Below are 26,377 nucleotides of genomic sequence, written 5' to 3' on the forward strand. Positions count from 1 at the left end.
AAAGGACAGGTTTGCTGGTAAATGAGCAAAATGGCTTCAGAAAAGCTAAAGCATGTATTGATCATATGTATTTATTGTTACATAAGTCGCCAGAACAAAAATGAAAGAAAATATGTCTACATCTGTATGTTTTATTGACTTTCAGAAGGTGTTTGATTGGATAATTGGAGACCTTTTTCATTATAGATTGCTAACTTCAAGAGTTGATGGATGATTTTATAATGCCATTAAGTCCCTTTATTGAGCACCTGCTGCCTGTGTTCAATTTAATGATATAAAACAGGTTTCCAACAGTTTGGTGTAAACAAGGAGCCGTGTTGTTACCAGCACTGTTCTCTCTTTATGTTCATGATTTAGCTTTTCAAATGAAATCTTGTAAGCTGGGGGATGATTTGACTGCTCATATATTACTTTATGCTGATGATATAATTTTACTGGTGGAACATGAAAAAGATCCAAATGTTCAGGCTGAATGGTGCTGGAAATGGAGACTAATGGTAAACCAGGATAAAACAAAAAGTACATTTCAGGCAGCAATCAGTTTTAAGAAGTGGAGTTACTTTTAAACTTGGTTCAACAGTGCTGTCATATGCTGACCAGGATAAATATTTAGGTTTCATTTTGGATAAGCATCTCATTTGTAATTAGGCTATTAGTGTTTTAGTTAATTAAGAAGGTAGAGAACTGGGATCAGTGCTGACCAAAGGCAAACTATGTAAAGATCTGGGATTTTGTACTTATACACAGTTGTGTAAGTCTTGTGTGTGTCATGTTTTAGATTCTGCGTCTGGCATTTGGTGATTCCATGAACATGTGAATTGTAACACCAAACATCACACAGCTATTCCTTTGTTTTTGGGAGTTCATAAACTTACAATAGTTTTGGTCATTAGTGGTGATGTGGGATGGAAACCACCAAATGTCAGAAATCTGAGATGATCTGACTGTGAAACAGACTAGAGAGATTTTTGATTGGGACATTTTGCATGAATACCCCTGGAATAGTGAAATCCTTATTTTGTGTGATTGACTCTTCTTTTATTATCCAAAACAGATTACAGTGTAATATTCATGATCCCCAGTGAAAATACCTCTTCCTGATGTACAAAGAAAGATGGTCTATTGATGTTTGGTACAAACCTAAATAAAGAACTTCATCACTCAGTCAGTCAGTCAATCAGTCACAGACATTCACGTTTGTAGAGCTGGTCCCACTGTTGAGGTCTAGCCAAAAATAGTAATTTCCTTTGCGATTATATCTGACTTCATGCTCCTGCAACCTGATTACTGAAGTGCTTGTGAATGCACTGGATTACCACTAGCTTATTGTTGAGGGCGCATATGAAAGAGCGTTTACCAAATGAACACATTTAAATGGAGCTCTCTCAGTGGTGTCAGGTGAGGACAGATATGACTCTAAATAACCTCACTCTGGTAGACTCTGTGCTTCTCATAAAGTTCTCAGGGAATGATTGATCACTTGTATCATGTCTCTTTATCACTAAGCAGCCGGATCACAGATCTATCAAAATAAAGAGTGTAAAAAACAGACAGAATACCGGCACTCACAGACCAATAATCTTTGATTTATTGTGGGCAAAAATGAACACATTTCAGCGAAAAACCATCAAATTGGTGGCTTGATGGCTTTTAGCTGAAACACTTCATACTTTTCACTATGTTAAACCTTTTAATATGATTTGATGCTTTTTAACAGGAACTCAATACAATGCAATAAATCTATTAAAAAATCACTAAATGAAAATTGATTATTAATTTGTCAATCTACTGTACAATAGAAGTATATAGAAGTTCATGATATTTGTATATATAAAACTTTATTATTAGCAGTTATAAGCACATTACATTGACGTGAATATCCTATTTTAAATAATAATCTTGGTCCAGTAACATAACACCCTTTATGTGCTTAATTGTTTTATATATGTGTGTGTGTGTGTGTGTGTGTGGATAACCCTATAGTCTATCTATACACCATGTGATTTGAGTTACTTCATCTCTCCTGGCACATACGCAAAAGTGACATCAGCGTCCTCAGGCTCTGCCATTCTTATAAAACTGCATTCTTGTTAGCAGAGGTCATGAAGATCCTAAACTCATCACACATTCCTCATTAGACAGCCAGACAATTTATCTTCTTTCAGCTACACAGTGCACAGTCCTCTTGATGAGATGCTTATTTGAGTCCATGTCCAGTCCAGTACAGTCCATGCATGAATAAAGAAATACTTTGACACTCAACCTGAATCTGATATTCACTCCCTCAACACAACTGAGTAAAGATAACTGTTGATTTAATAAAAGTCTACAATAAAGTTACAGTAGAGCAAGAAAACATAAAGTTTTTGATCAGTTTCTTAAGATTGTCAGTGACATTAAGTCCCTGCACACTACAGAGATCTTTTACACCCCTAAAACAACAACCCTACAAAACAAGACACAAATCTTATCTCTTAAGAAATAAGATTATCAAAAGTGAAGAAGGGGCTTGCTACACACACAAGAAAAGACCTTTATTTCTTTAAATACTTTCTGCAAGTAGAGGAGCGCACATTTTGCATATCATAATCAGACTTGCTTGTGAATTAGGAAAACAAACCACAGTTGTGATGTACAGTAGGGGATTACAAGCTCCACAAACATTATTGTGTGGTGTAACAAATCACATCACACAGTCTGACTTCTAAAAAAAATGCAGCAAATGCACAATTGTATCCAGACTACAAAAATAAAATACAGGTGTAATTCAGAAGACCAAATTGATCTGATCTCATCAAAATTAATACAGACTTTTGGTTCAAATGCTGTTTAAAGTGAACAAGTAGAATCAGCAATTGGTATACCCCATGATGTATCTATCCTGCATGATACGCATGTACGCCATATGCCCACTGGGATTTCCCATATGCCCACTAAAAAATAAACATTAAAATATCAATATCAACCAATATTATATTCCACATTGGGGACATATAATTCTGCTTTCATTTCCCTCCGTTCAGTGTTCAAAAATTTTTAAAAAAAACAAACAGATGTAACAGATAAAAAGTGAAAAAACCTTGGACCTACAACAAGAGGTTTGCTATATTAAGTGCATGAGTTAGTTCTTTAGCCGTGTTTGTCTGTGTGTCTGACAAGTTGCTATGAAACAGAAACTGCAATGAGTGTTGAGTATGTCTTAAACATCCTGTAATACAGAAAACTGTGCTGCCTGGTAGTAAAGATGTGCGCTCACCTGAGGAGAACATTTGTCAGAAACCTCTGACACAATGTTGTCAGGAAGTCAGAAGAATAAACTGTGGAGACGGAGCAGCTAATGACTGCCACTACTTGGATGAAGATGAAAAGGGCAAAAAGAATTGTGGACAAGAAATGGATGACTCTGATAAATGTTCAGTTTTTTTGGCCTTCTATTTTTTATTTTGAGATTACTGATCTTCAATTGTGTTTGTTCTTCCTCAAACATGCTCTTGTTATGAACCTATACACTGCCTGAGTCACCAATGCACCACAGCAGGAGAAAGGCAAGAGAGAGGAGAGCGGTCCCCAGTAGGTCTCCAAGGGCTGTGAGGTAGGGTATTGAGTAACTGTCGGGGTCTTTACCCCTCCGCCACAGACAGTGGACCATACAGTCAGCTATACACAGCAGGGAGAGGACCTGAGAGACAGAGACATGAGAGAAATTATAGAGCAGCGATGAAGCCTGCAGAAGGAAAAATGACTATGATGTCTGACTCACCTGAATCAGGGAAGCAGACAAGAAGGCGACAATGAAGAGAGGACTGGGCAAAGTGTGGCCTCCTTTTAACAAGTGAATGCTGTATATGAAGATAAGCTGACCAGGGATGACCAGTAGAAGCAGAACCTGGGCAGATCGATGGTTTGCTCCTGCCATGACAAAGCTGAACATCAGATCATGTGTGTCTGACCCTTATTTAAATGGTTTAAACTTTTGATCTTTACCTGAACCAAAGAAAGTGCGACAAGGGTTGAAGCAGCTCTTACGGTCTTCAGGAACCTCTCCAGGTGAGTAGTTCAAATGCAAATTAGTAGAAATACGACTAGACTGTATGGAGACAAGGTTTCCTCCAATACCTGATTAGAGAAGAAGAGGTGTGAGAAGGGTCAACAGCAAGGCCATAAGTGTGATTGAACCTAATCCAGACAAAGGGGGTTAAAGGGGCCAAATGCATGTTGCATGGCCGAATAGTTTCCAAAAGCCCCCCATCCCCCACCTTTTATGTCAGATTGTTGGGGGGGGGGACAGTTTAGCAGTCCTGCTTGTGTGGAGTTATCTGGTCCTTTCTCCAGTTCAAATGACCCCAAAGATCATTTAAGCTTTTAGTTCGGGCAATAATTTATTTTCCAAGAGTTCTGACACAGTATTTAATTCTGGCCAGTGTCATGTTGTCAGACCCCCACTGGGGCGGAGAGGTCAGTTTGTGTAGGTCTTGGGGGAGACAGTCCCCATGTCTCTGTGGAATTCAAGAAAGGTAGAAAAACATGTCTGTCTTTCTTTCTCTTGGAAATTAAAGAAAATGAACAGGCTCCTCTACAGTTTCATCACCATTTTTAGTAAATTATCACACTACCAAACTACAAACTGAAGTGTCACTCTCATACACTGTTAAAAGTTTGTGATCGCTTTGATCAATATCTATTTATTACTCACATCACAAATGTGACATCACAGTTTTTCGGAGCTAAGTGCAGAGAACTTTCAGAGAGCAGAAAATAATGTGAACACAACTTCAATTTGTAACATGAAGGCTCTGTTTCTGCTTTTTACCTCGCGATTGTTGAGACAAAATATAAAATAGTTGCAGCCATAATAACTTTCCAGAGTTGTAAGAACTGCTCAAATGTGCCATGTTCACCATCTTAGTTTAGGATGCTAACATGCAAAACTAAGATGGTGAATGTGGTACATTATCCCTTCAAAACATCAACATGCTTGCATTCTTGTGTCCATAAATGCACTTTTAAAACTCACCATACCATACCATACCAAGAGGACAACTCACCATTTATGACTGGAGCATAAACTATAATTCCTGCAAGGTTTGGATCTGACACAGTCTTGTCCAGAATAAGTCCCCCAATACTAAAAGAAAGACAACCAAAAATGCGTTTTTATAAGTTCTACATATTCTACACACTGCTGGCACTTTCAGATATTAACACACTCATCAAAACACAAACAAAAAAAAGTGATATTGCACTGTGTGAGTGAACAAGCAGAGAAATTCATTCAAATGAATTTGTTTGGATAAGTATGCAGCCATTTGCTTTGTTTGGACTTAACTGCTAGATTCAACATTTTGTATTCCCTGTCACATCACATTTAAATTGTATTAATCAGTTGTGAGTACCATTTTTCTTTGAAACAATTTGTTTGTCTTGCTGGTTCATTCATAAAAAATGCTCCTGTGCTTAGATCTTAGTTGCATTTGATGCATGTTAGCATTTAGGGTAGGCTAAATACAGTATATACCAATAGTGATGGGATAAAATTCTAAATGCTAAAGAAAGTGTGAGGAAAACAACAGCACTTTGACCTTGACAGGGCACACACTGTATATTCATGATTTTGATACATTCAGTGAAATGTCCTCCCTTCTTTGGTTAAACTGTGGTCCTTCTTCATAGGAGGGAGATTGCCACACAGGTATCCTGTTTTCACAGTTACTTGCTGACCATGTCATTAACCATATAGAGACAAGAATCAGTATACTGAACTGTTATGGGAGAGGGGAAAACGCTCCCAGGGCAGTAAACATTCTATAAAAGCTCTTGTACATCTGTGTTATCAGAACTTCATTGATGTAACTTTGATTCTGAAGGCCTGTCTTCAATAAATGTTAAACTTCAAGGTGTTCTCTGTTTCCTGCATGATGCAGAGGGATGGAGCCTAAATTCAGTTTATATCTATCAAATGTATAGCTCAGTATATCAGAGTTTCCATCACACTGCAGTGGATATTTGTCTTTGGTGTGGCTATAGAATAAAAATATACACATAATATTAATTCTTTAAACAAAAATATACAAAAATATACTCAACCTTGTAAAAACCTGTGATAAGACTACAAAACAATTACAGTAATCATGAACTTCAACATTTACAAAACAGCTAAATGTATAAAAAAGGCAAGTACTCTGAATGCATGTATAAAAAAGAAGAGGAAGAAATGACCGGGTTTTAAAGCAGAGGTGAATACCTGCTGATGACCATCGCTGTTATGATTGGTTCCCAGCCTGTGTAGAGCAGGATGTGACTGGCCGGATGTTTGGAGGAGATGACCACCCAGAGAGGGATCAGGCACAACAATAACAGATCCACCAGGTACAACACATAGGGATACAGTTCTGTCAAGAGGAAAGGTCATTATTTATTGCTTCATTTTAAACCAGGGTTCAATCTAAAACCTTGTTGGATCTCTGAGCTTTATGGAGGTGTTAGATCAAGGGTCACAACTGCCATCTGTTGGCCAAAAGTGAGAATGACATGACTTCTGGCTATTGGAACGACTTGTGTATTACTGTTTCTGTTACTGTGTGTGTTACAGAATCAGATAGTCCCACCAACACATCTTGTTCACATCCTTGTTTACCTCTGAAGGAGTAAAACCACTGACTGAAGCCGGCCAGCAAGGCAAGAGTGATGAGATCCCCAAAGCTGGCTGCCATGGGTGTGGCCACATTGTCAGGGTTGATTCCCATCCGCTTGGAGCCAATAATCACTCCCACCATGATAATACCTGGGAAAAATAAAAGTCAAGGCGAGTTCTTAATCTGAGGTGACATGGAATAAGTCCTAATGGTGATAATTTTGTCAGAAATAACTGATTAAATAGAGAACTGATAGTCTTTATCTTATTTCCATTTCAACCTAAATGGAACAAAATAACCTTCAGTTCCTCATTTACATGTCTTCCTCTCAGTTGTACTTATAAACAGAATAAAGGTGGTGTGGGGTAAAAAGGAAAGTAAAGGGGGGCATCCAGCCCTTAATCACTAGCAACACCTCTGCCTCTGTGACTGTTGTGATAACAAAATTCAAAGTGTAGATTGATCAAAAGGCATTCTGCAGCAAAAAATGATAAACCTCAAGCAGAACTGATTTGGATGCCTGATGCCACAGTCCAAATGTTCGTGTTTACATTTCTAAAATAAGAATGTGCATTTTTTCCAAGTATTTAGGTATCTTTGCTATGAAAACATATTGAAGCTTTAGGGGTCCTAAATGAAAGAATTAATTGGTACTATAGGCTAACACAGAGTCAGTAGTGAAGAATGATGCAATGTAGAAGGCTGTCTCTGAACAGAAAAAAGGAGAAAGAAGAAGCAGAACGGATTTCATAGAAACACAGGGCTACCCAGTGCCTGTAAATGTGTAATGTATGTGTCACAGCTAATTAAACTTAATGAGGATTCCTGAGGTCGCAGGTGAAGAAAGGAGGGTGACAAGTTGGATGGAAAAAGGGTTGAATAGGTCTAATGGTGATCTGTGTAGGTGTGTTGTTGCACCTGTCTCAACTTTTTACACTCAAGAAGAGGTGAAGGAAAGAGGAGAAAGGTGATGGCAGGTTGTGTTGTTACCTTGCAACATTGAAGCCACAAAGGCAGTAGAGACACTGGTTGAACACAGGAGCGCTGCGTGATTAAAGGGCATCTTTCCTTCTGCCATCCAGCCCAACAAGATTGCCAATAGGGAAGCTAAAAGGCCGAGCACTGTGGCTTGTAGCTGTAGAAACAGTTCGGACCAGTATTTTAGAGTATAATGATGTAAATAAACTGTTAATGATACGGATATGATTCACTGGTGGGTGATACATATTAGTCACATGCTTTTCATAGATGACATTAATGTACCTGCTTGAGTGCCAGGTTCCCAATGATCAACATCCACTTTTCTCTGACAAGTTCCATTTTTCCTGCATTCACCTGACGACATTAGATAAATGTTGTTCATGTTGTTATTGGTACACAGCAAAGCAAAAAAATTCAACTGAGATTTTTCCTTGGTATTTTAACATTTAACATTTTTTTCATCTTTGTAGTGACACCGACACTTTTGATATTAAAAAAATCCAATTTAAGAGTTAAATATTAAACTAAATTGTACATCTACAGCCTCCTAAATATGTAACTTGCTAGACTGCTTTTGGGCAATGAAAATAAGACGGTAATATCTGATGACTTGTTAGGTGTAGTTTGTAATTCTAATCTATATAAAACATCAGTATATGTCAAATATCCAAACAAAGCACAAAGATGATAATAGGCTGACAAAAATGTCTCAAAAATGAGCCATGAATTTTGTGTTAGTCAAAAAAAACATTTTAAGGGGAAATTAAACCATAAAGTAATTAACTAATAATACTAATGGAAAGCTTAATTACTTGTTTACTGTACAGTTCAATCTCAAGACTAAGCTGTCGCCTAGGAACAGTGTAACCTTAACACAGAACACAATAGATACAAGATATAGATGAATGATTAACATGTTAATGAATGATTACCATGACAACATTTTAGTATTATAGTATCTCCTTTAACAGGAAAACATGATTTCACAATTATTGGACTATTGTTAGCATTAATGTGTCCTGCAGGAGGATATTGTGCTGCAAGGTGATCTGCAGCCACAGTCTTCACAGATCAGTGAGGAGTTTCACACAAGGACAGAAAACCCATGATGCAAGAGGGGCAGAAATATAATTCTGAGAAAGAGACTGTAGTTAAACCTTTCGATCATTTTTTGTATTATTCACTTTCACTCCAACTTATTTCATTGCGTTCACTTCATTATGTTGCTTTATGCTGCGTGTAATCTTCTTAGCACATGACTTATTCCTTATGGTATTTATATTCTAAATAGATTACTGACGAGAAGTCACTTTTTGTGCATATAATGGTAAGTGTGTGATTTGATTAAATTGCTGGCCTTCTCTCTCTGTGTGTGTGTGTGTGTGTGTGTGTGTGTGTGTGCGCATGTTCTCGTGCCCACACTCACAGCAGTGGAGAGTCTGGAGGCCAGAGTCATTTCCAGGTTCCCCTTCATGCCTAATACAGCAGGAATCAGAATGAAGATCTCTGTGATTTCCTGAAACACGTCCCAGCTCTGCCATAAAAATACACACACAGTGATAAATATAGTCGACACCAACACACAGTAAATTACCTTTCTTAAAGTTAAGGTGATGTTTACTTTAACTAAACTCGTCCATTTTGAAATTCAGATTAGTTTTTATTCATTTCATGATCCACTTATTTCTCCTCTAACTCATCTCTGTGCAGCAGAATCTCATCTTTCTTCCCTCTATACCTGTTTCCTCTCTCTTCATCTCTTTACTTCTTCACAAAAAAATGTTTTCAATGCATAAATTTAATTCAACTTAATTTAGTTACCAGGCACTTGGAAGGACTAGAAATGATGACCTCACCAAGGAGATGATTAAATCTCTAAACCACTTCTGTGTCTTCTTTGCTTTTCCCTCGTTTCCTCACCTGAACCACTTCAAGCAGCATCCCAGCAGAGACTGTTCCCAGTCCAGCCAGCAGAAATGGCACCAGTATCTGCAGCACCATGGAGCAGACTGACTCAGCAGGCGCACCAGCGCCATTTGGACTCTTTGCCTTATTGGATCCACTGAACCTTGACCCACTATAGTGTTCATTTAGGAGCAGAGAGTCTGTCTCAGTGTACTCCCGTGGCTCGTAATCTGGTGAAATAGTCTCATTAGAAGTAAAATGTTGCGGAGTTCCCAAATGCTGTGGTAAGGGCTGGTTCGATCTGTTTTGTTGGCTGGGGCTTCTTCCCACAGAGCCACTTGGGGACGTCTGCTCATCCTTTGACCCTTTGACAACCATGGTGTTAAGTTGGGTCTTGGCAGGATATTATTCCTGCTGCTCCGGCTCCTGAGAAACAGCAGCGCCTACACTGGTCACAAACAGTTGGCCTAAAGGAAAATTAATACCAACAATGAGCTCACCAACAGAATAACCCAGAGCCAGTATCATGTACCACCATACACCAGAAATGTCCCCAAATACAGGCTGTTTTTCTGTCAGAAAAGACAACATCAACTGCACAGAAGCAGAAATAAAACAGTAATAAAGAATTGGTGGATGTATAACAGTAGTATTAGCTGGAGAATGCCACAGTAAAACATCTCAGCATTAAATAGTTATAAAAACTCTAACAGACAAACAAAAACTGACTCTCTGGAGTGTAGAAAACTTTGCTGTTGCATCAGGCTGTTTCAGAGTCATCTGATGGCACAGATCGCCTGCATTATCATTCTTCATGCCTGTTTCCCATCAGCAGCACTGAGGTCATGTTGTCTGACAGAGACAATGGACTTCATTTGAAATTCCTAAGAGATGACCTGGTACAAAACAGCTGAGGCTACAGTTATAAGAGGTAAGAGAGAGTACCTACAAAATTTTACACAATCTGCTAAACTGGGCACATCAAAAAAACATACTTGTCAACATTGTGTATTAAAATTGATCAAAACTAGTTTAGGAACTTATATTCATCCTTGCAAGCCGATGTTGTATTATTTGATGCTAAATTAAGGCAAGCTTGGGCAGAAGAGCTGAACTGAAATCACTGACAATACATGGAGGGTAACTATAATTAAGATATACAACACTTCTATAGATTTATAACAGTTTGTATACAACATAAATGTTAAAAATCAACTTATACAATTAAAGGTTGTAAATAGACTCTATTACACAAAATCAAGGCTCCAAACTATATATCCTAACGTCTCCCCCCTGTGTGACAAGTGCAAACAGGATACAGGGTATGCCCCGAGCTCCACTCCTTCCGGTCTCTTATATTTGACTATATATCAAAGGATTATGGTAAAACAATAACACCAGATCCCTTCTCGTCATATTTGGGTTACCTGTGAACTCTGTCATGGATAATCACATTGTTCAGGCCATCTCACTCTGCACTCTGCTAGTGAAACGCCTCATTCTACAACAATGGAAATCTGAGTCTAGCCTTTAATACAAACTTGCCAATAAGGAAAATGTCTTCCTGAAAATCTGGAAACTGCTGCTCAACAAATGATCGACATCCCGGCAGAAGTGAACTGACTCATACACTTCATGTGCTTGACATAACGTGATAACGTCCTGTTCATGCTGTATTACATTCACATATCATTGGGATCACTGTTGTTGCCAATGCTACTTTCTGTTTTGTCTTTTGTCTTTTGTTTGTTTTTCTATTCCTGAATAACATTTATTATTTAAAATTAATAAATGAATGTCATTTTTCCCTTTTGTTTGCTGCTTGTTCTATTGTATACAACCATATATATTTTTTAATCCTTGTGCTTTTTTTAACTGGACATTACTTTATCCTGCCTCTATGTTTAACACAGAGTGCTGCCATTGTAATTTATACCTGTCCTTTAAAAATCCAATAAACAGACTTAAAAAAAAATCGAGTTAAGGAATCTGCTTCAGGCGGTTGAAAAACTTTGAAAGAATAGCAGCTTTACCGTATATTTAAACTAGTTAAGTTTGTCTGTTAAGAAACTAAAACTTTGATGAAAATACACATACTTTTAAAATGTAAATAGTTTAATTAATAGGCAAAATCATCAATTGATCAATCATCAAACCCTGAAAACGGTCAGCAAAGCCACAACTAACTGTTGTGAGTAAAAACTTCTCAAATCCTTCAAGAGTATTTAGTGTTTTCTAAAAGGGGACCTGAACTGCTGGACCCACAGATCTGTGAGAAAGTCACCACTGTATGATGCTCCAGAGTATCTAATGGAAGCAGGATACATCAAACAAACACAGTATAATGAAAAGCTTTCTTCAGTTAGACACTAATGGTCTCTAAGATCAAGATCACAGGGTTCAAGCTAAAACAAGAACCAGAGCGAAAGTTTTAATTCACATTTCAAACTAATTTGCAATGCCAATTTACTTTTGGTATGTCTCCGTATCTCCAGCGTCTCTGCTAACACAGACTCTTAATAATGAAACAACATGCCAGTATTTTTTAATTCTATAATTTGAACAATGTTTGCTCTATAGTTTGGAGTCGAAAAGTGGAATAAATAAGTGCCTTACCGTTAATATGAAACTATGGGAGAAGAAGAAGCGTCTATTCTCACCCTGCACTGCTGACCGTGACTCTTCCTCGTGGCCTCTGTCATCCTCTGAATGATGTGCTGAGTCTTCACAGTCCCCCTACAAACACACACACTCATTCGCTCTCACACACACCACGTAACTGTCACTGTCTCACCCCCCCTATTACGTGTAAAGTATGCATTGCATATTCTATAGCCTGCATAACACACACACACACACACACACGCACACACACACACACACACATACTAACACACACACACACACACACACACACACACACACACACACACACACACACATCTTTGACAGTCATTTGTTAAGAGTAGTCTAATGTTTGCCTGTGACTGTGTTATAGCAGTTGAATGTTGTACAGTTATTCTTTCTTCACATGGAGTTTATTGTCTTTCTTTTATTCATTTATTTAATGTTTATAATGTATGGAGTGCATGGATAACTGCATAACTTATAGCCTACACGATTACACAACCTCTATCTATCTATCTATCTATCTATCTATCTATCTATCTATCTATCTATCTATCTATCTATCTATCTATCTATCTATCTGTGTATCTAGCAATCTAGCTATCTCCCAGTGACAGCTCTTCTGGACTCCGTTTCCCATGAGCACTAGCGACCATTCACAAAATCATAAGACCCATCATGGGACTATGTAGCCCCACTTTGTAACAGCAGTGTTTTGGGTCACCTATGCTGGCACTATGGCGGTAGAAACCATCGCACCAGACTGGGAGTTTGACCGTTTTGACGACGGTTCACAAAGTAAGTTCTGACCTGCAGAGACTTTAACACAGACGTGTTAAAGTTGATAACTACATTAGCTTACAGTGCTAGCAGGCGCTGCTAGCAAGATGTGTAGCCACGGGGCTCCGTGTATTTGCTGGAATGAAGCAACTCCTAGCTGTTTATTGCAAATAAACATTCACCTGTAGAGTTAACTCACGTACTGTGTACTTAAATTGAACAACCAGCTTACTCAGGCAAGTTAATGTAAAAGGTAAATTCATAAAATTAAGTGACAGAGACATTTTAGCCAACGCTGTTTATCATCATCCATCACATACAGCTGATCGGTTTGACAGGCTAACGACACTCCAGTAGTTGTACAGGGTACAACAGCACAAATAACGTTACATTAAGATTAACCTGCCAACAACAGTAACGTTTGAATTGGCTTATAGAATATAAATATTTAGTTAAGGGCCTTGAGTAGTTATTTTAAGGAATTTGACTCTGGTTTAATGGCTCTCATGTACTTTCACAAAGCAACAACACAACAATCTTCAGAAATATACACAAGTAATGACTATAAACAGGTGAAACCGTATCTGTGAACTATAAGCAGGATACAAATAGTGCAAAGAAGTGAAGAGTGCTGAGATAAATATTAAATGGTCAAAAAAGACATTACTTTATATACTTACAGTGGTTATGTACAGTATTAACACCCTGTTCACTGTCTGCGGAAACACAAAGAGGGAACTTGATGCTAAAAAGACTGTAAATGTGGCAGATCATCCACTTGATATGACTAACAGACTTCTGCAACCTCATATAAGCTTCAGATACACTTTTAAATGCATTTTTGCACAAAATGACTGTGTGGACACACTGTGAATTTTGGCCCCCATCGCTTACATTGAAAGCACATTTGAAGGGGATCTGTTAATATCCAGTATAAACAGGATGAATGATTACAGTGAAGAAAACCTCTTTCAGTGTTCATATGAACACCTGACTGTTGTTTTAAGACAGACCTGAGAAATAATGAACCTGTCCTTTAACTGTCAAGCCAGCATCAGCCAGTGGAGGGTGGAAGTAGTCATCTGAATACTTTTTCCACCACTGATACTTCAAGTATATTCTGCTGATAATACTTCTGTACTTTTAGTATAATCAGAATGCAGGACCTTTACGTGCATGAAGTATTTGTCATTTTGTGTGGTAATTCTACATGATAACCACATTCAAAACAAGTAACATCAAAATACTTAATTTCAAGTAAAACTGCTTGATTCAAAAGTTCATATAAGTCTATCAAAAGAGAGTTAAATTATTATATATATTATTTTTTTGGATTATTACACATGCATTAATATGTAAGCAGCATTTTGTAGCTGTTTCAGGAGGGAAAAGCGGGGTTCATTTATTTTATATACTACTGGGTGTTGTGTTTGATGTGTGAGAACAGTACATCATATTTTGTAAGATAATCACATGTTTTGGAGAAAAAAAAAATGATCTGAAAAGTAACTAGTACTCATAGCTGTCAAGTAGAACAATGTTTGCTTCGGACTTGTAGAATACAAATAGACAATAGGAGAAAATATAAGTTCTCTAGTGAAGTACATTGTACTTAAAGGAATAGTTTCAACATTGTGGAAAAAGGTTTTATTTTCCTTTCTTGCTGAGAGTTAGACAATGAGATTGACGCCACATGTCTCATTTCTGTTCCTTAAATATGAAGCTTCACCCAGCAGCTGCATTAGCGTAGCACAGAGACAGAAAACAAAAGTCCAAAGGTTAACATGATCCACCTACCAGAAGATTCTTGGTTTCAATCTTTTCATCTAACGTGCGGCATGAACACGGATAAAATTTTTAAGTACAATACTTGAGTAAATGTTAGTTTCAACAATTGTCCTCAATCAAACCTTCCACCCTACAGAAATACACACAGAGGTTCAACTGAAGAACTACAGCAAATTTCTGGAGGAGTACACATCTCAGCTGAAGGGCATTGAGGAGGCTCTGGATGACTCTATTGGAGATGTGTGGGACTTCACTCTGGACCCCATCGCCCTGAAGGTATCACACTGAAAACCAGCCACTGTACATCAACCTGAAAAGACTGACATCAGCTTTACACAATTCAAACTTGTGTAATTTCCTTCCCAATCTGTTCTACCCTCTTTCAGCTTCTCCCATATGAGCAGTCTTCCTTATTGGAGTTAATTAAAACAGACAACAAGGTAAAGTTTTTAAGTCTTATATCCACAAAGTTTTGTTTTGTTTTGTTTTTTTGGATGATCACTGTTAATATGTCGGTTGTGCAGGTCCTGAACAAAGTCATTACAGTGTATGCTGCCCTCTGTAGTGAAGTGAAGAAGCTCAAGTATGAGGTAAGAATGGTCAACACTGCACTCTGGTTGGTTTTTGTTGTAGTGTTTTATCAAACAGCATCTCCCCACATGGATGTTTGTATCCTTTGTTAGTTATTTACCATAATATACGTATCCTGACTCTGTTTAATATTCATGTTCCCTTGCAGGCAGAAACCAAGTTCTATAATGGCTTATTGTACTATGGAGAGGGAGGTAATCAGTCAGCAATTACTATTTGCTTTTATCCTGAGTTTGTTTCCTGATAAAATGCTAAAAATAAGACCTGTGTGTGCATTTATGTTACAGTGTCTGACACCAGTGTTGTTGAAGGAGAGTCCCAGATTCAGATGGGCAGATTCATCTCCTTCCTACAGGTAGGCAACAAATAATCATAACAGTCACAACGTAATTTTATTTTAAGTCCAAAAACACTGATGTCTTCTCTCATTGTCTTTTAATAGGAACTGTCCTGTTTTGTATCAAGATGTTATGAAGTGGTCGTCAACATTATTCATCAGCTGGCTGCCCTCTACAACAGCAACAAGTAAGATCCATGAACAGAAGCCAGTAATGTTACACAGTGAATGCACTGTTCTCGTTGAATTGGTTTAAATGCCCACATTGTGCAACAAGCCTGTTTGCAATTAATGTGAAGAGAAAACTACAATTTACAGACTGCAGATCTGGTTTCTCAGGCAGTTGGTGTCAATGTAAAAACACTCTACTAAAGCATTTGTCATCTCACATCTTAGGGGTGCAGCAAAAATCATTGAGTCATCAGGTGTCCATTTCCAGGTGAGTTTTAACCTTTGATGAGTTTTATTTATGTCCTTGGTCTCTATCCTCTATATTTCTAAACATTTCTCACCATGTCTTTTTTTCTCTCCCTCTGCAGATAGTGTATGAGCACCTCGGGGAGTTGTTAGTGGTGCTGCTCACACTCGATGAGATTATGGAAAATCACGGCACACTAAAAGATCACTGGAAGATGTATAAAAGGTGAACACATGCTCACATACAAATGTTACAACCAGTCAGATGAAGGAAATGCTTAAGAAAAGCACATTTTTGTTGCATTTGTCTTATCTGGATGACTAGTAAGTGACACAGCCTGGAAAAACTGTCAAATTTGTGATTAATAACTAAAAAATGTCTTTTTATTGGAATAGCAAACAAAGCAAAACATTAATAATATGCATCCCAATTATTATATTTAGGTATTACATCTACTTAACTTAAACATATGTATATAAATTGGATCAAGAAAGATATTTTGTATTATTTTCTACCTGCATTTATACTTAATTTCCTCGCTTTAAGCAATATAATATGTGAAGTTTACGATCTGTTTTAACATACAACATGCTTTAATAGATAATCAATATAGTCTATTGTCTTCTGTAACTGCGTACTTCTGTCGTAGGTTATTGAAGTCTGTGCACCATAACCCTGGAAAATTTTCCATCCCTGAAGAGAAACTGAAACCATTTGAGAAGCTCCTGCTCAAGCTTGAGGGACAGCTGCTGGACGGCATGATACTGCAGGTAACTTTATTTCTTTCAGGCCTTTATTATGTTGCAGTTTCTTCTCAGGTTGATGTAATGAGGCATTTGCCGTGAGTCTTTTTGCAAACAGAGATAAAGTTCTACAATTGTAAATGTGGCTTTTTAAGACTGAGTACTTGATTCTGTTCACATCCTCTGAGCACCAACAACTCATCATATCTGTGACTGTGTGACAGGCCTGTGTGGAGCAGAGATTCGATGATCCTGGGGAAGGAGTAGCTGTTGCCAAAAACAGTGCCTTCGCTGAGGAGTTTGCTTTCAACATACGCACCATATTCACCAATATTGAGTCCAAGATTGGTCAGTTTCTCTTCTGAGGATAGACTGACTTCACAACTGAACCCTCTGCTTCAACTTCAAAGTGATTTATGCCTTTGTGGTTTTCAGGTGAACCTTCAGAGATTGACCAGAGAGATAAATATGCTGGTGTCTGCGGTCTCTTTGTTCTTCACTTTCACATCTTCAGGAGCGTCGACAAAAAGTTCTACAAAGCACTGCTAGATGTCTGTAAAAAGGTAGTGTAATGTTCTTGGTTTGCCTCTCTCCTTCCTTATTTATTTCTAATTGATCTCAAAGGGCGTAAACATCTTTCTCATGTATGTTCATGTCTGGCCTTTCCTCCAGGTCCCAGCTGTCACTCTGACCGCTAACATTATCTGGTTTCCTGACACTTTCCTCATCGCTAAGGTCCCAGCTGCGGCCAAACTGATAGATAAGAAGAGTCTTCAGGGCATCAGAACGCAGAGAGACACCTACCTGCAGCAGAGAGCTCAGACGCTAACAAAGTCAGTGGGGTACCAAATCAGTCACGGATACTTTGAGTGAAGCAGATTTTTAGATTTGAGAATCTGATTGTTTCTCTTCAGGGATGTTCAGTCCTACTATGTGTTTGTGACTTCCTGGATGATGAAGATGGAGTCCATCTTGTCTAAGGAGCATAAAAGTGACAAGTTGGCAGAAGACCTTAACAGCAGGTGTAATGTGTTTGTACAGGTAAGAACTGACAGTGTTGTCCCCTAGTGAGTCTCAGCAGGCAGGACTACAGAGCAGACCAGCTCATCACATAGCCATAACATTTTTCCAGTACTTCCTTAAATCCAGGTGTAAAAGCACCAAAGATACATTAGGTTTACCCAGTCAACCTCAGAAAGTGATCAATATCTGCCAGATATGTGCGCACCGGGAAGCGTATATCATGTTAAACAGCAATATACTTGCAGAAAGCGGATTGTCAGGATATCTTTGGTTTGAAAACATGTTTTAACTGTTAGTATAGTATTAGTATTGTTAGTATTGTCTTTAAAAACTAACAGTTAAAACTTGTAAGGAAAGGAAGTGATGAGCAGATCAGTCTGTGCAAAGAGGTGAGAGCTTTCACTGACTTACAGCCCACTCTTGTGTTTTCTGTCCCTCAAAGGGTATCCTGTATGCATACAGCATCAGCACCATCATCAAGACCACCATGAACATGTACATGTCGATGCAGCGGCCCATGACCAAGACCTCCGTCAAAGCTCTGTGTCGACTGGTTGAATTGCTAAAGGTGTGTCTCCGTGCGTATTACCAGTACCCATTTGAGTCTGTAAAGCTAATGAAGTACAACATGTGATGTGACTCTCCCCTCAGGCTGTGGAGCACACATTTCACAGGCGGTCCATGGTCGTGGCAGACTCCGTTTCTCACATCACTCAGCAGCTGCAGTCACAGGCCCTCAACGCCATCGGCATGGCCAAGGTACGCACGAATACACAAATAATAAATCACATTGTTTGAAGGGTCATCACTGTCTTCATCTTGCATGATTTGATGTTTCTCTTTCCATAGAAAAGGGTGATTTCTGACAAGAAGTACAGCGAGCAGCGGCTGGATGTGCTGTCATCTCTGGTGCTGGCAGAAAACGCTCTGAATGGACCCAGCACAAAGGAGCGACGCCTTGTGGTGTCTCTGGCTCTCTGTGTCGGCACTCAGCTGGTACGTTGGCAGGAGTCACTGGTTAATGTGATCCTGACTTTTTTTTTTTGTTTCCCTTTTTCATTTGACATTGACAATCTGTTGCTTTCTTCTAGAAAACTTTCAAAGATGAGGAGCTGCTTCCACTGCAGCTTGTGCTGAAGAAGCTGGATCTGATTAGTGAGCTGAGTGAGAGGTGGGGGACCTTGTGATCATGTTGAACCAAATTTCTTGTCATTGCATTATACAATACTTTTTTTTTTTTGCTTCATCTGCCAAAGAGCTGAGAAAATAATTAACCATCCAGGTGTAACTATATTAGCACTATATTAGCCTCACAGTTTATAATGCCCCCGTTAAGTTTGTTTTAAATGGCTGATAATAGTGACAGCCTACAGTCTCTGCGTTATGTTGTGATGTTGATGGTGGACTAACGGCTGACAGTTACTAACGTCAGTTGACTCCAACAAAGACACCCAGACAGCTCCGATGTCGATTCAATGATGTCTGTTTATTGTTTACAAACACTTAAGGATCTGGGGGATACAAGCCCAGTCTGAGTAAAACTATTTAACATAAATAAAATCATAATCAAAGGAAACTTACAATACTAATAAATGATTTCTGTGATGAAGCTTAATAACCGTTAAATAACAAATTACAGGGCCAACGGTCTAACCCTGACCAGGATCAAAAACTCACTATATTACAGATTACACAAACACACTATTGATACAGATGAATCAGTTCACATAGATAATCACTCTGAATGTCAATATAATTATAATTAGTAATAAAGTCTATCTCAGGTCAGCTATACATTATTATTTACAGGTTTCCATTTAATAGTCACGCACTCACCTGGGGGATACAAGCCCGGTCTGACTTGTTCCCCCGGTGATGGGCTTTATAGATGCATCGTTACCTTGGATACTATGAAGCCAAGTATTAAATATTAAATATAAGATAACAGCATAAAATAATGAAAATAACTCAAATATGTACACCTTACAACTATTAAATAAAGGTAAAATTACTGGAAAAAAAAATTGTATTCTATATTGAAAGATTTTGCTATTAGACATAGGGATCATTTAAAGCACAATTAATGTCTTTAATGTAACATGCTAGAGGCATATGTTACACAGGCAGTGGAGAAAACTTCCAAAAGTTAACATGCTACTCCTTGATGCTGAGCCAGTGTAACAGGCAGCTGTCAACATCTGGTGAAATAGAAAGTCAGTGATTTACTGTCTCAAAACATACACTGTAATTGGCAGAGGCAGGGTTTGAGATAAGGTTCAAATACTTTATACAACCAGATCGTTAAAAGGCTGGCATCTCAAACACCCACTCCTTACTTTGGCAGGTGATCGTCAAAGATTAAATTTATACAGCTCTCCGGCGATTTCTTTGACCTACTTAAAGATACTTTAAGATTAAGGATTATTTTCCTTTGCTCCTCAGGGTCAAGCTTCAGTGTGACTGCAGTTTCCTTTACTGGCATCGAGCTGTGTTTCCCATCTACCTAGATGATGTATACGACAACGCGGTGGACGCAGCACGACTACACGTAAGCAGAATGGCACCCGATGTACATATTACATTCACTCTCTTCTTGAGACGACACAAGGAGAAAGCTCAAACTTTCGTCCTCAAGTATCACATAGTGGTTACAGTAGTAGGCAATTTAACACAAGCAGTGAGTGATTGCTGAATTTTCAAACACATGGAAGATCATTTATATAAGCTGTTGTCTCTTTGTTTTCATTGTTACTTCATTCTTCTGCTTGTGTTGATCGGCTGTTCCGATGTTCTGCAATCCTGGATGACACCTGTGATTGGTCGGAGCAGTATATGTTTAGTGCGCTGAGGGACAGTGTGCCATCCATGTTGTACGCCAAACACATGGAGTCATGTGACCAGCTACTGGAGAGCTACGACAAGGAGATTATGGATGTTTTCAACGAGGTGAGAAGTCTGTTTTTTTTTTTTTTTTTTGCACACATTTAACAAATGACTAGAGTCACAATCACATCTTCAATCTCCTTGTTTCCAGTGCACATGTGATAACCTGTTTTATTTTCTGTGTTTCTGGTATTTATCTCTTGTAGCACCTGCTGGACAAGCTGTGTAAGGAGATTGAGAAGGACCTGCGTCTCTCTGTCCACACTCACCTGAAGCTGGATGACAGGAACCCCTTCAAAGTTGGCATGAAGGACCTGGCCCACTTCTTCTCCCTCAGACCCATCCGATTCTTCAACCGTTTCATTCATATCAAAGGTGCTCAAAATACACACACACACACACGTTATTTTCAGCACTGTTTCCCTTGGCCAAGGAACAACTTGGCAGTTTTTGTTTTGGATACAGGAGCTTTTTAAAGTTTTTCTCTCATCAAAAATAGATTTGGAACTACTGCCCTAACTTGAATGAATAAGTTACAATCGAAAGAGGTGTAAAGTATAATGCTGCCACCTGCTGAAAATGTCTAATATGGTGTTCAGATGGTGTCACTAACATTTCTAATATGATTTCAAATGTCCTTATAGCCTATGTGACCCACTACCTGGATAAAACCTTCTACAACCTGACCACAGTTGCTCTGCACGACTGGGCCACCTACAGCGAGATGAGAAACCTCGCCACGCAGCGCTACGGACTTACGATGACAGAGGCGCACCTGCCCAGCCAGACCCTGGAGCAGGTCTGTGTGATTGCACCTGACACATCATGATTAGAGGTTTTAATGATAGGTGATAAAAAGTCGATTAACTGTATCTCCTGTGTGTTTTCATCAGGGTTTGGATGTTTTGGAGATCATGAGGAACATCCACGTTTTTGTCTCTCGCTACCTTTATAACCTCAACAACCAGGTAGCCTTAATGTTTATCTTCTCTCCATTAAACCGAGCAGCGCTGTTGCCCGTGTATGTGTGCAGATTTTACTGAAATAATTGTTTTGTAACAGATCTTCATAGAGAAGGCAAGTAACAACAAGCACTTGAACACCATCAACATCCGTCACATTGCCAACTCCATCCGCACCCACGGCACAGGCATCATGAACACCACGGTGAGTTTACAGGAATGGCAACGGTGTGTTTTTTTTTTTGTTTTTTTTTTGTGCGTCTCCATTGTTCACTTGAGCTCTTCTTTCTCCTTCCTGCTTTCATCAGGTGAATTTCACCTACCAGTTCCTGCGTAAGAAGTTTTACATCTTCAGTCAGTTTATGTACGACGAACACATCAAATCCAGACTCATCAAGGACATCCGCTTCTTCAGAGAAACAAAGGACCAGTCTGATCAGAAGGTTAGAAAATACTCTGTCTTTGTACATTATTTAATTTTAATCAAACCAGTTACACAAACAAAGTGAAATGGACAGATGGTGAATTTTGCAGAAAATGTTTTAGTTTAGTTAACAGACACAGACAAACGAGGGCTTCTCTAGATTTTCTGTTCATGGAGCAGATTTTCCTGATTTAAGATTTAACAGATTCTGTCAGTTGACCAATCTGTCTGTAATAACCCCTGTTTTAGAAACGGTGTTATTACTAAAACTACTTAGCTTTCTGTCAGCTATCATTCAGCTTAAGTTGTCCATGTTTTTGTTGTAGTATCCATTTGAGCGAGCCGAGAAGTTTAACCGTGGCATCAGGAAACTGGGCATCACTCCTGATGGACAGAGCTACCTGGACCAGTTCAGACAGCTCATCAGCCAGATTGGTGAGAAAAACACATAAATCATGTTTCTCTGTGCTTTTCGTACAATCCAGGTGCAGGCAAATGTAAGCCAACACCATTTTTACCCCGTTTTCTTTCAGGTAATGCCATGGGTTACGTGCGTATGATCCGCTCTGGAGGCCTGCACTGTTGCAGCAGTGCTATCAGGTAAAAGAGAGAGTTGTTGTAGAGCGGCGTGTTATAGATTTTACTCCCTACGTTGTAAATTTAAGCTCTTATCTTCTTACGCTGAGTCTGGCTGAGAAAACATAACTGGATGCATCATTGAGATTTTCACCCCAAGTGTAAAGTTAGAATAAACTAAATAAATAAAAATGTAGGAATGTCCACCTCACTGTTGAATATGTGGTCACTGAAGTCCTTAATGTCGCATCTCATTAGTGTTTTTTTTTGTCTTCTTCAGGTTTGTCCCAGACCTGGAGGATATAGTCAACTTTGAGGAGCTGGTGAAAGAGGAGGGACTGTCAGAAGAGACCCAGAGAGCTGCTAGGTACTGTAGGGCATCTGAAAACGCTGCACTTATTAACTCTAAAATATCACTTGCATGTCAGTCTTTGTCTAGCATGCCCTTATTTCTCAGTTTTCTGTAGATCACTGCATATTTCTTTAGTGTATATAGATTTAGGGTTATTTTAAATCCAATGTCAGCTCCAGTTGGTATTAAAGTCAGTTTTAGTCAAATATTTCTGTCGAGTAGACACAAACTACCATGCTTCAGTTGTGTCAAATAATGTTAAGATATTCTCAATGTATTTCTCTTTTTTACACCCACAGGGGGCTCCACAGCTTGACAAATGTAAATGAAACATCTCTTATTGTTTGCACAGTACTGCTTTAACATTGTCTGTCATTTCCAGTGTGCTGGATTCAGTGTTGGGAGATCTGACCAGCAACTCTGCCGAGGGGACGGAGTACTTCAAGATGCTGGTGGCAGTGTTTGCACCCGAGTTTCGCAGTGCAAAGAACATGCACCTGAGAAACTTCTACATGATTGTACCCCCTCTGGTCAGTGCCAACACGAATTCTGATATGTTTCTGTGTTACTACCTGTCACACTCTTTTCTCTTAATATTTGTTTGTGTTTACCTACCCTTTCTGCAATGTTTTTTTTTCTTTCTCTTAGACTGTGAATTTCGTGGAACATTCCATCAGCTGTAAAGAGAAACTCAACAAGAAGAACAAAACTGGAGCTGCTTTTACAGATGATGGCTTTGCTATGGGCAAGTGGGCTTAAGTAATAAATTGCACATAACTGGATGCAGCGTGTACCGCCCAGCATTAACTAAATCTACACTTCTGCACCACTGCTTGGCTGTTGACTTACTCTCTCTTTCCTCTCAGGTGTTGCATACATTCTGAAGCTGCTGGACCAGTATCTGGAGTTTGACTCGCTGCACTGGTTCCAGGCTGTCAGAGATAAGTACAAGAAAGAGATGAATGCTGTGGTGAAGGAGCAAAATGTGCAGTCCGCCAGCCAGGATGAAAAGTTACTGCAAACTATGAACCTCACTCAGAAGAGGCTGGATGTCTACCTTCAGGTGCAGTCTCTGTTTTCAAGAGGATCTTGAGACTTTTTAGCCCATCCATCTATCCATTTTCATGTGATTCTTAATTATTGTGGGCCGTTGCCTTTTTTTAAAATAATGGATTCTATACGGAAGCAGATGAGTGTCGTGGAGGATGTAGAATATTTGTTAACGATGAACGTTTTTGTCCTCCTTTCACCCCAGGAGTTTGAGCTGCTCCACTTCTCCTTAAGCAGCGCCCGGATCTTCTTCAGAGCGGACAAGACTGCAGCCGAGGAGACTCAGGAGAAGAAGGATAAAGGTAAGGCAGTGTTGTGATGATGAATTAGTCTTTAATTATGCAAATCCAAGGCTTTTTTGTACAGGATTTTTCATAGATAAAAATATCCTTCTGATAAATGAATGAGGAAGTCTGTGTGCAACTCACTTAAATGCCATTTTCTCCACCAGAAGAAGCTGCTAAAGGAGGTACCCCAGATGGCTCCACCCCCACTGATCCTGCCTCAAAGTGATGCTCACGTGTTGGATTGTCACTCTTGAGAATACTTTAAAATGAGTGAAGTAGACACCTGGATAGAAGATGAAGAGAAGATCTCAAGCAGCAGCTGCACGAAGACGTGCGTTTCGATGATAAAAAGACTGGAAACTGGATAAAACAGCAGACAAGGGAGGGAGAATGTAGGATTTTTATGTCAGCGATCATCTTCATCAGAGAAAGAATTTGTATTCAAAGTGCTACTGCAGGAAGTGTCTTTTTGTTTTGTTTCCATTCAACAGAAACATCGATTTAACATCCCCATGGCTTTCAATTTGTAGCATTTACGCAAGTGACTGCAATTTGAAAAGGTCAGTTGGCATAACGAGCGTAAGGTAAAAATGAATCCTTTCCTTTGCCACGCAGCCTTTTGATACTTTTACACTCAGTCTGGACAGACTGGATTATTTTTCTACAGTTTCTCAGCTGCATGTGTGTTCTCTGCTCATCAGGGTTCAATCTTTGACTAATTTGCATTTGTGTTTTGATTTCAGTGCTGCATTATTTCTTTGTTGGTGTTCAGTGTACTAATTGTGATAACATGATTGTTCACAGCCTTAAATGGCAGCTCTGTTCTTAATGCCTGTGTAGAGTAGCAGACTATTGAGGACTCTTGAGAATGTTTTTCAATGTAAAATCATCATCTTGTGTGCCATATTTGTGTACTGCTAATTTGTTTCATTTTATACATTGTATAGGTGAAGGTGTATGTGCCTTTCTAAACCGTGGATGTGTGTTTCAGTAACATAATGAATTAATAGTATATCTAAACACACAATCCGGTGAGTGTTGCACAATACTGAAGAGTCATTATTTCTCTGCAGCACTGAAGGTATATCATTACAGTTTTAACATGCCTCTTGATTTTATATCTATCAACATGTGGTACATGTGATAATAAGGCCATAATTTGGTCAAAATTACATTCCATGAATTAACTTGCTTGAAGAAGAAGTTCTGTAAAGTCTTTGAAGACTAATAAAACTTGCACTTTTAACTTAGAATTTAGTGTCTCTTAATCTTGAATATACTGAAAGCCTCCAAACTGAAAGTTAAATTATTGCAAGAAGTCAAAGCACATATTACAAGCTAATGTTTGTTGTGGATGTTTCCAGCTGTATATCAGGCAAGCCCATAGAACTTGAGAACATGTTTCTTTGCCAAATTCGTTCACCAAAAATAAACCTAACGGTTTAACTTCATGAGGGATCCCTGACTTTCACAAGAGCAATAAACAAGAGACACACGCACAGTGATTCAGGAAAGCCTTTTCTGCTTTAATACAAAGAAAAGAAGCTTTTTACTTCAGAAAATACAAGATTGGTCTGGATTTTTTTTCTCCACAAATTGTCTGTTTTCCTTTTCCTATGAAATGCTGCTGTTCACTGCTGTCCAAACAGCTTGAACTGAAATACATCCCTTTTTTTTGCCTTGGACTCCAAACTCAGGGGGATGACCTCATGTTTATTTGTTTTCAGGTTTTTTGTTGTTTTTTTGGCTGAGAATCAGGCCTTTCCTTAAATGACATTTTAATTTTGTTTTATTTTGATGTAAGTGCCCGCAGTGCCATGTGACACCCTGTCCAGCAGATCCAGAAATGTCCTCTTACGTCCACATATTGCATCCATGCTCACCTCATAAAAACGAGGTACAAGGCAGGGCAAAATTTCTTCCAAAATAGATGTCATATATATATATATATACATACATATATATATATATAGCAATCATATATACACATTCGTACATACATATACTAATTTATGTG

General features: G+C 38.7%; 2 protein-coding genes across 3 annotated transcripts; one reads left to right on the top strand and one right to left on the bottom strand.

Moving 5' to 3' along the window:
* Positions 1 to 1,871: 1,871 nt before the first annotated feature.
* Positions 1,872 to 12,746, bottom strand: slc41a2a (solute carrier family 41 member 2a). The gene is made up of 11 exons (XM_067589224.1): positions 12,179 to 12,746; positions 9,534 to 9,985; positions 9,040 to 9,147; positions 7,896 to 7,967; positions 7,623 to 7,767; positions 6,635 to 6,781; positions 6,242 to 6,389; positions 5,046 to 5,125; positions 3,985 to 4,116; positions 3,761 to 3,909; positions 1,872 to 3,679 (listed from the first exon to the last, which is right to left on the bottom strand). The coding sequence occupies exons 2-11, from the start codon at positions 9,894 to 9,896 to the stop codon at positions 3,503 to 3,505; spliced, it is 1,521 nt and encodes a 506-aa protein (XP_067445325.1). The 5' UTR covers positions 9,897 to 9,985; positions 12,179 to 12,746; the 3' UTR covers positions 1,872 to 3,502.
* Positions 12,747 to 12,787: 41 nt separating this feature from the next.
* On the top strand, positions 12,788 to 26,263 carry washc4 (WASH complex subunit 4). Of its 2 annotated transcripts, none has more exons than XM_067589219.1 (33): positions 12,788 to 12,944; positions 14,851 to 14,990; positions 15,101 to 15,154; positions 15,239 to 15,304; positions 15,454 to 15,499; positions 15,593 to 15,660; positions 15,748 to 15,830; positions 16,039 to 16,081; positions 16,182 to 16,285; positions 16,710 to 16,830; positions 17,028 to 17,151; positions 17,239 to 17,366; positions 17,476 to 17,636; positions 17,718 to 17,844; positions 18,269 to 18,394; positions 18,478 to 18,585; positions 18,676 to 18,822; positions 18,918 to 18,997; positions 20,269 to 20,374; positions 20,656 to 20,772; positions 20,916 to 21,084; positions 21,354 to 21,508; positions 21,603 to 21,677; positions 21,772 to 21,876; positions 21,980 to 22,114; positions 22,422 to 22,530; positions 22,629 to 22,695; positions 22,952 to 23,038; positions 23,406 to 23,553; positions 23,672 to 23,768; positions 23,890 to 24,086; positions 24,279 to 24,375; positions 24,525 to 26,263. In XM_067589219.1, the coding sequence occupies exons 1-33, from the start codon at positions 12,884 to 12,886 to the stop codon at positions 24,584 to 24,586; spliced, it is 3,513 nt and encodes a 1,170-aa protein (XP_067445320.1). In that variant the 5' UTR covers positions 12,788 to 12,883; the 3' UTR covers positions 24,587 to 26,263. The 2 variants fall into 2 exon arrangements, with proteins under 2 accessions (XP_067445320.1, XP_067445321.1); XM_067589220.1 differs by having other exon boundaries at positions 24,528 to 26,263.
* The last annotated feature ends 114 nt before the right edge of the window (positions 26,264 to 26,377 follow it).

This window comes from Thunnus thynnus, chromosome 5 (genome assembly GCF_963924715.1).
Source record: "Thunnus thynnus chromosome 5, fThuThy2.1, whole genome shotgun sequence".
NCBI lineage: Eukaryota > Metazoa > Chordata > Actinopteri > Scombriformes > Scombridae > Thunnus > Thunnus thynnus.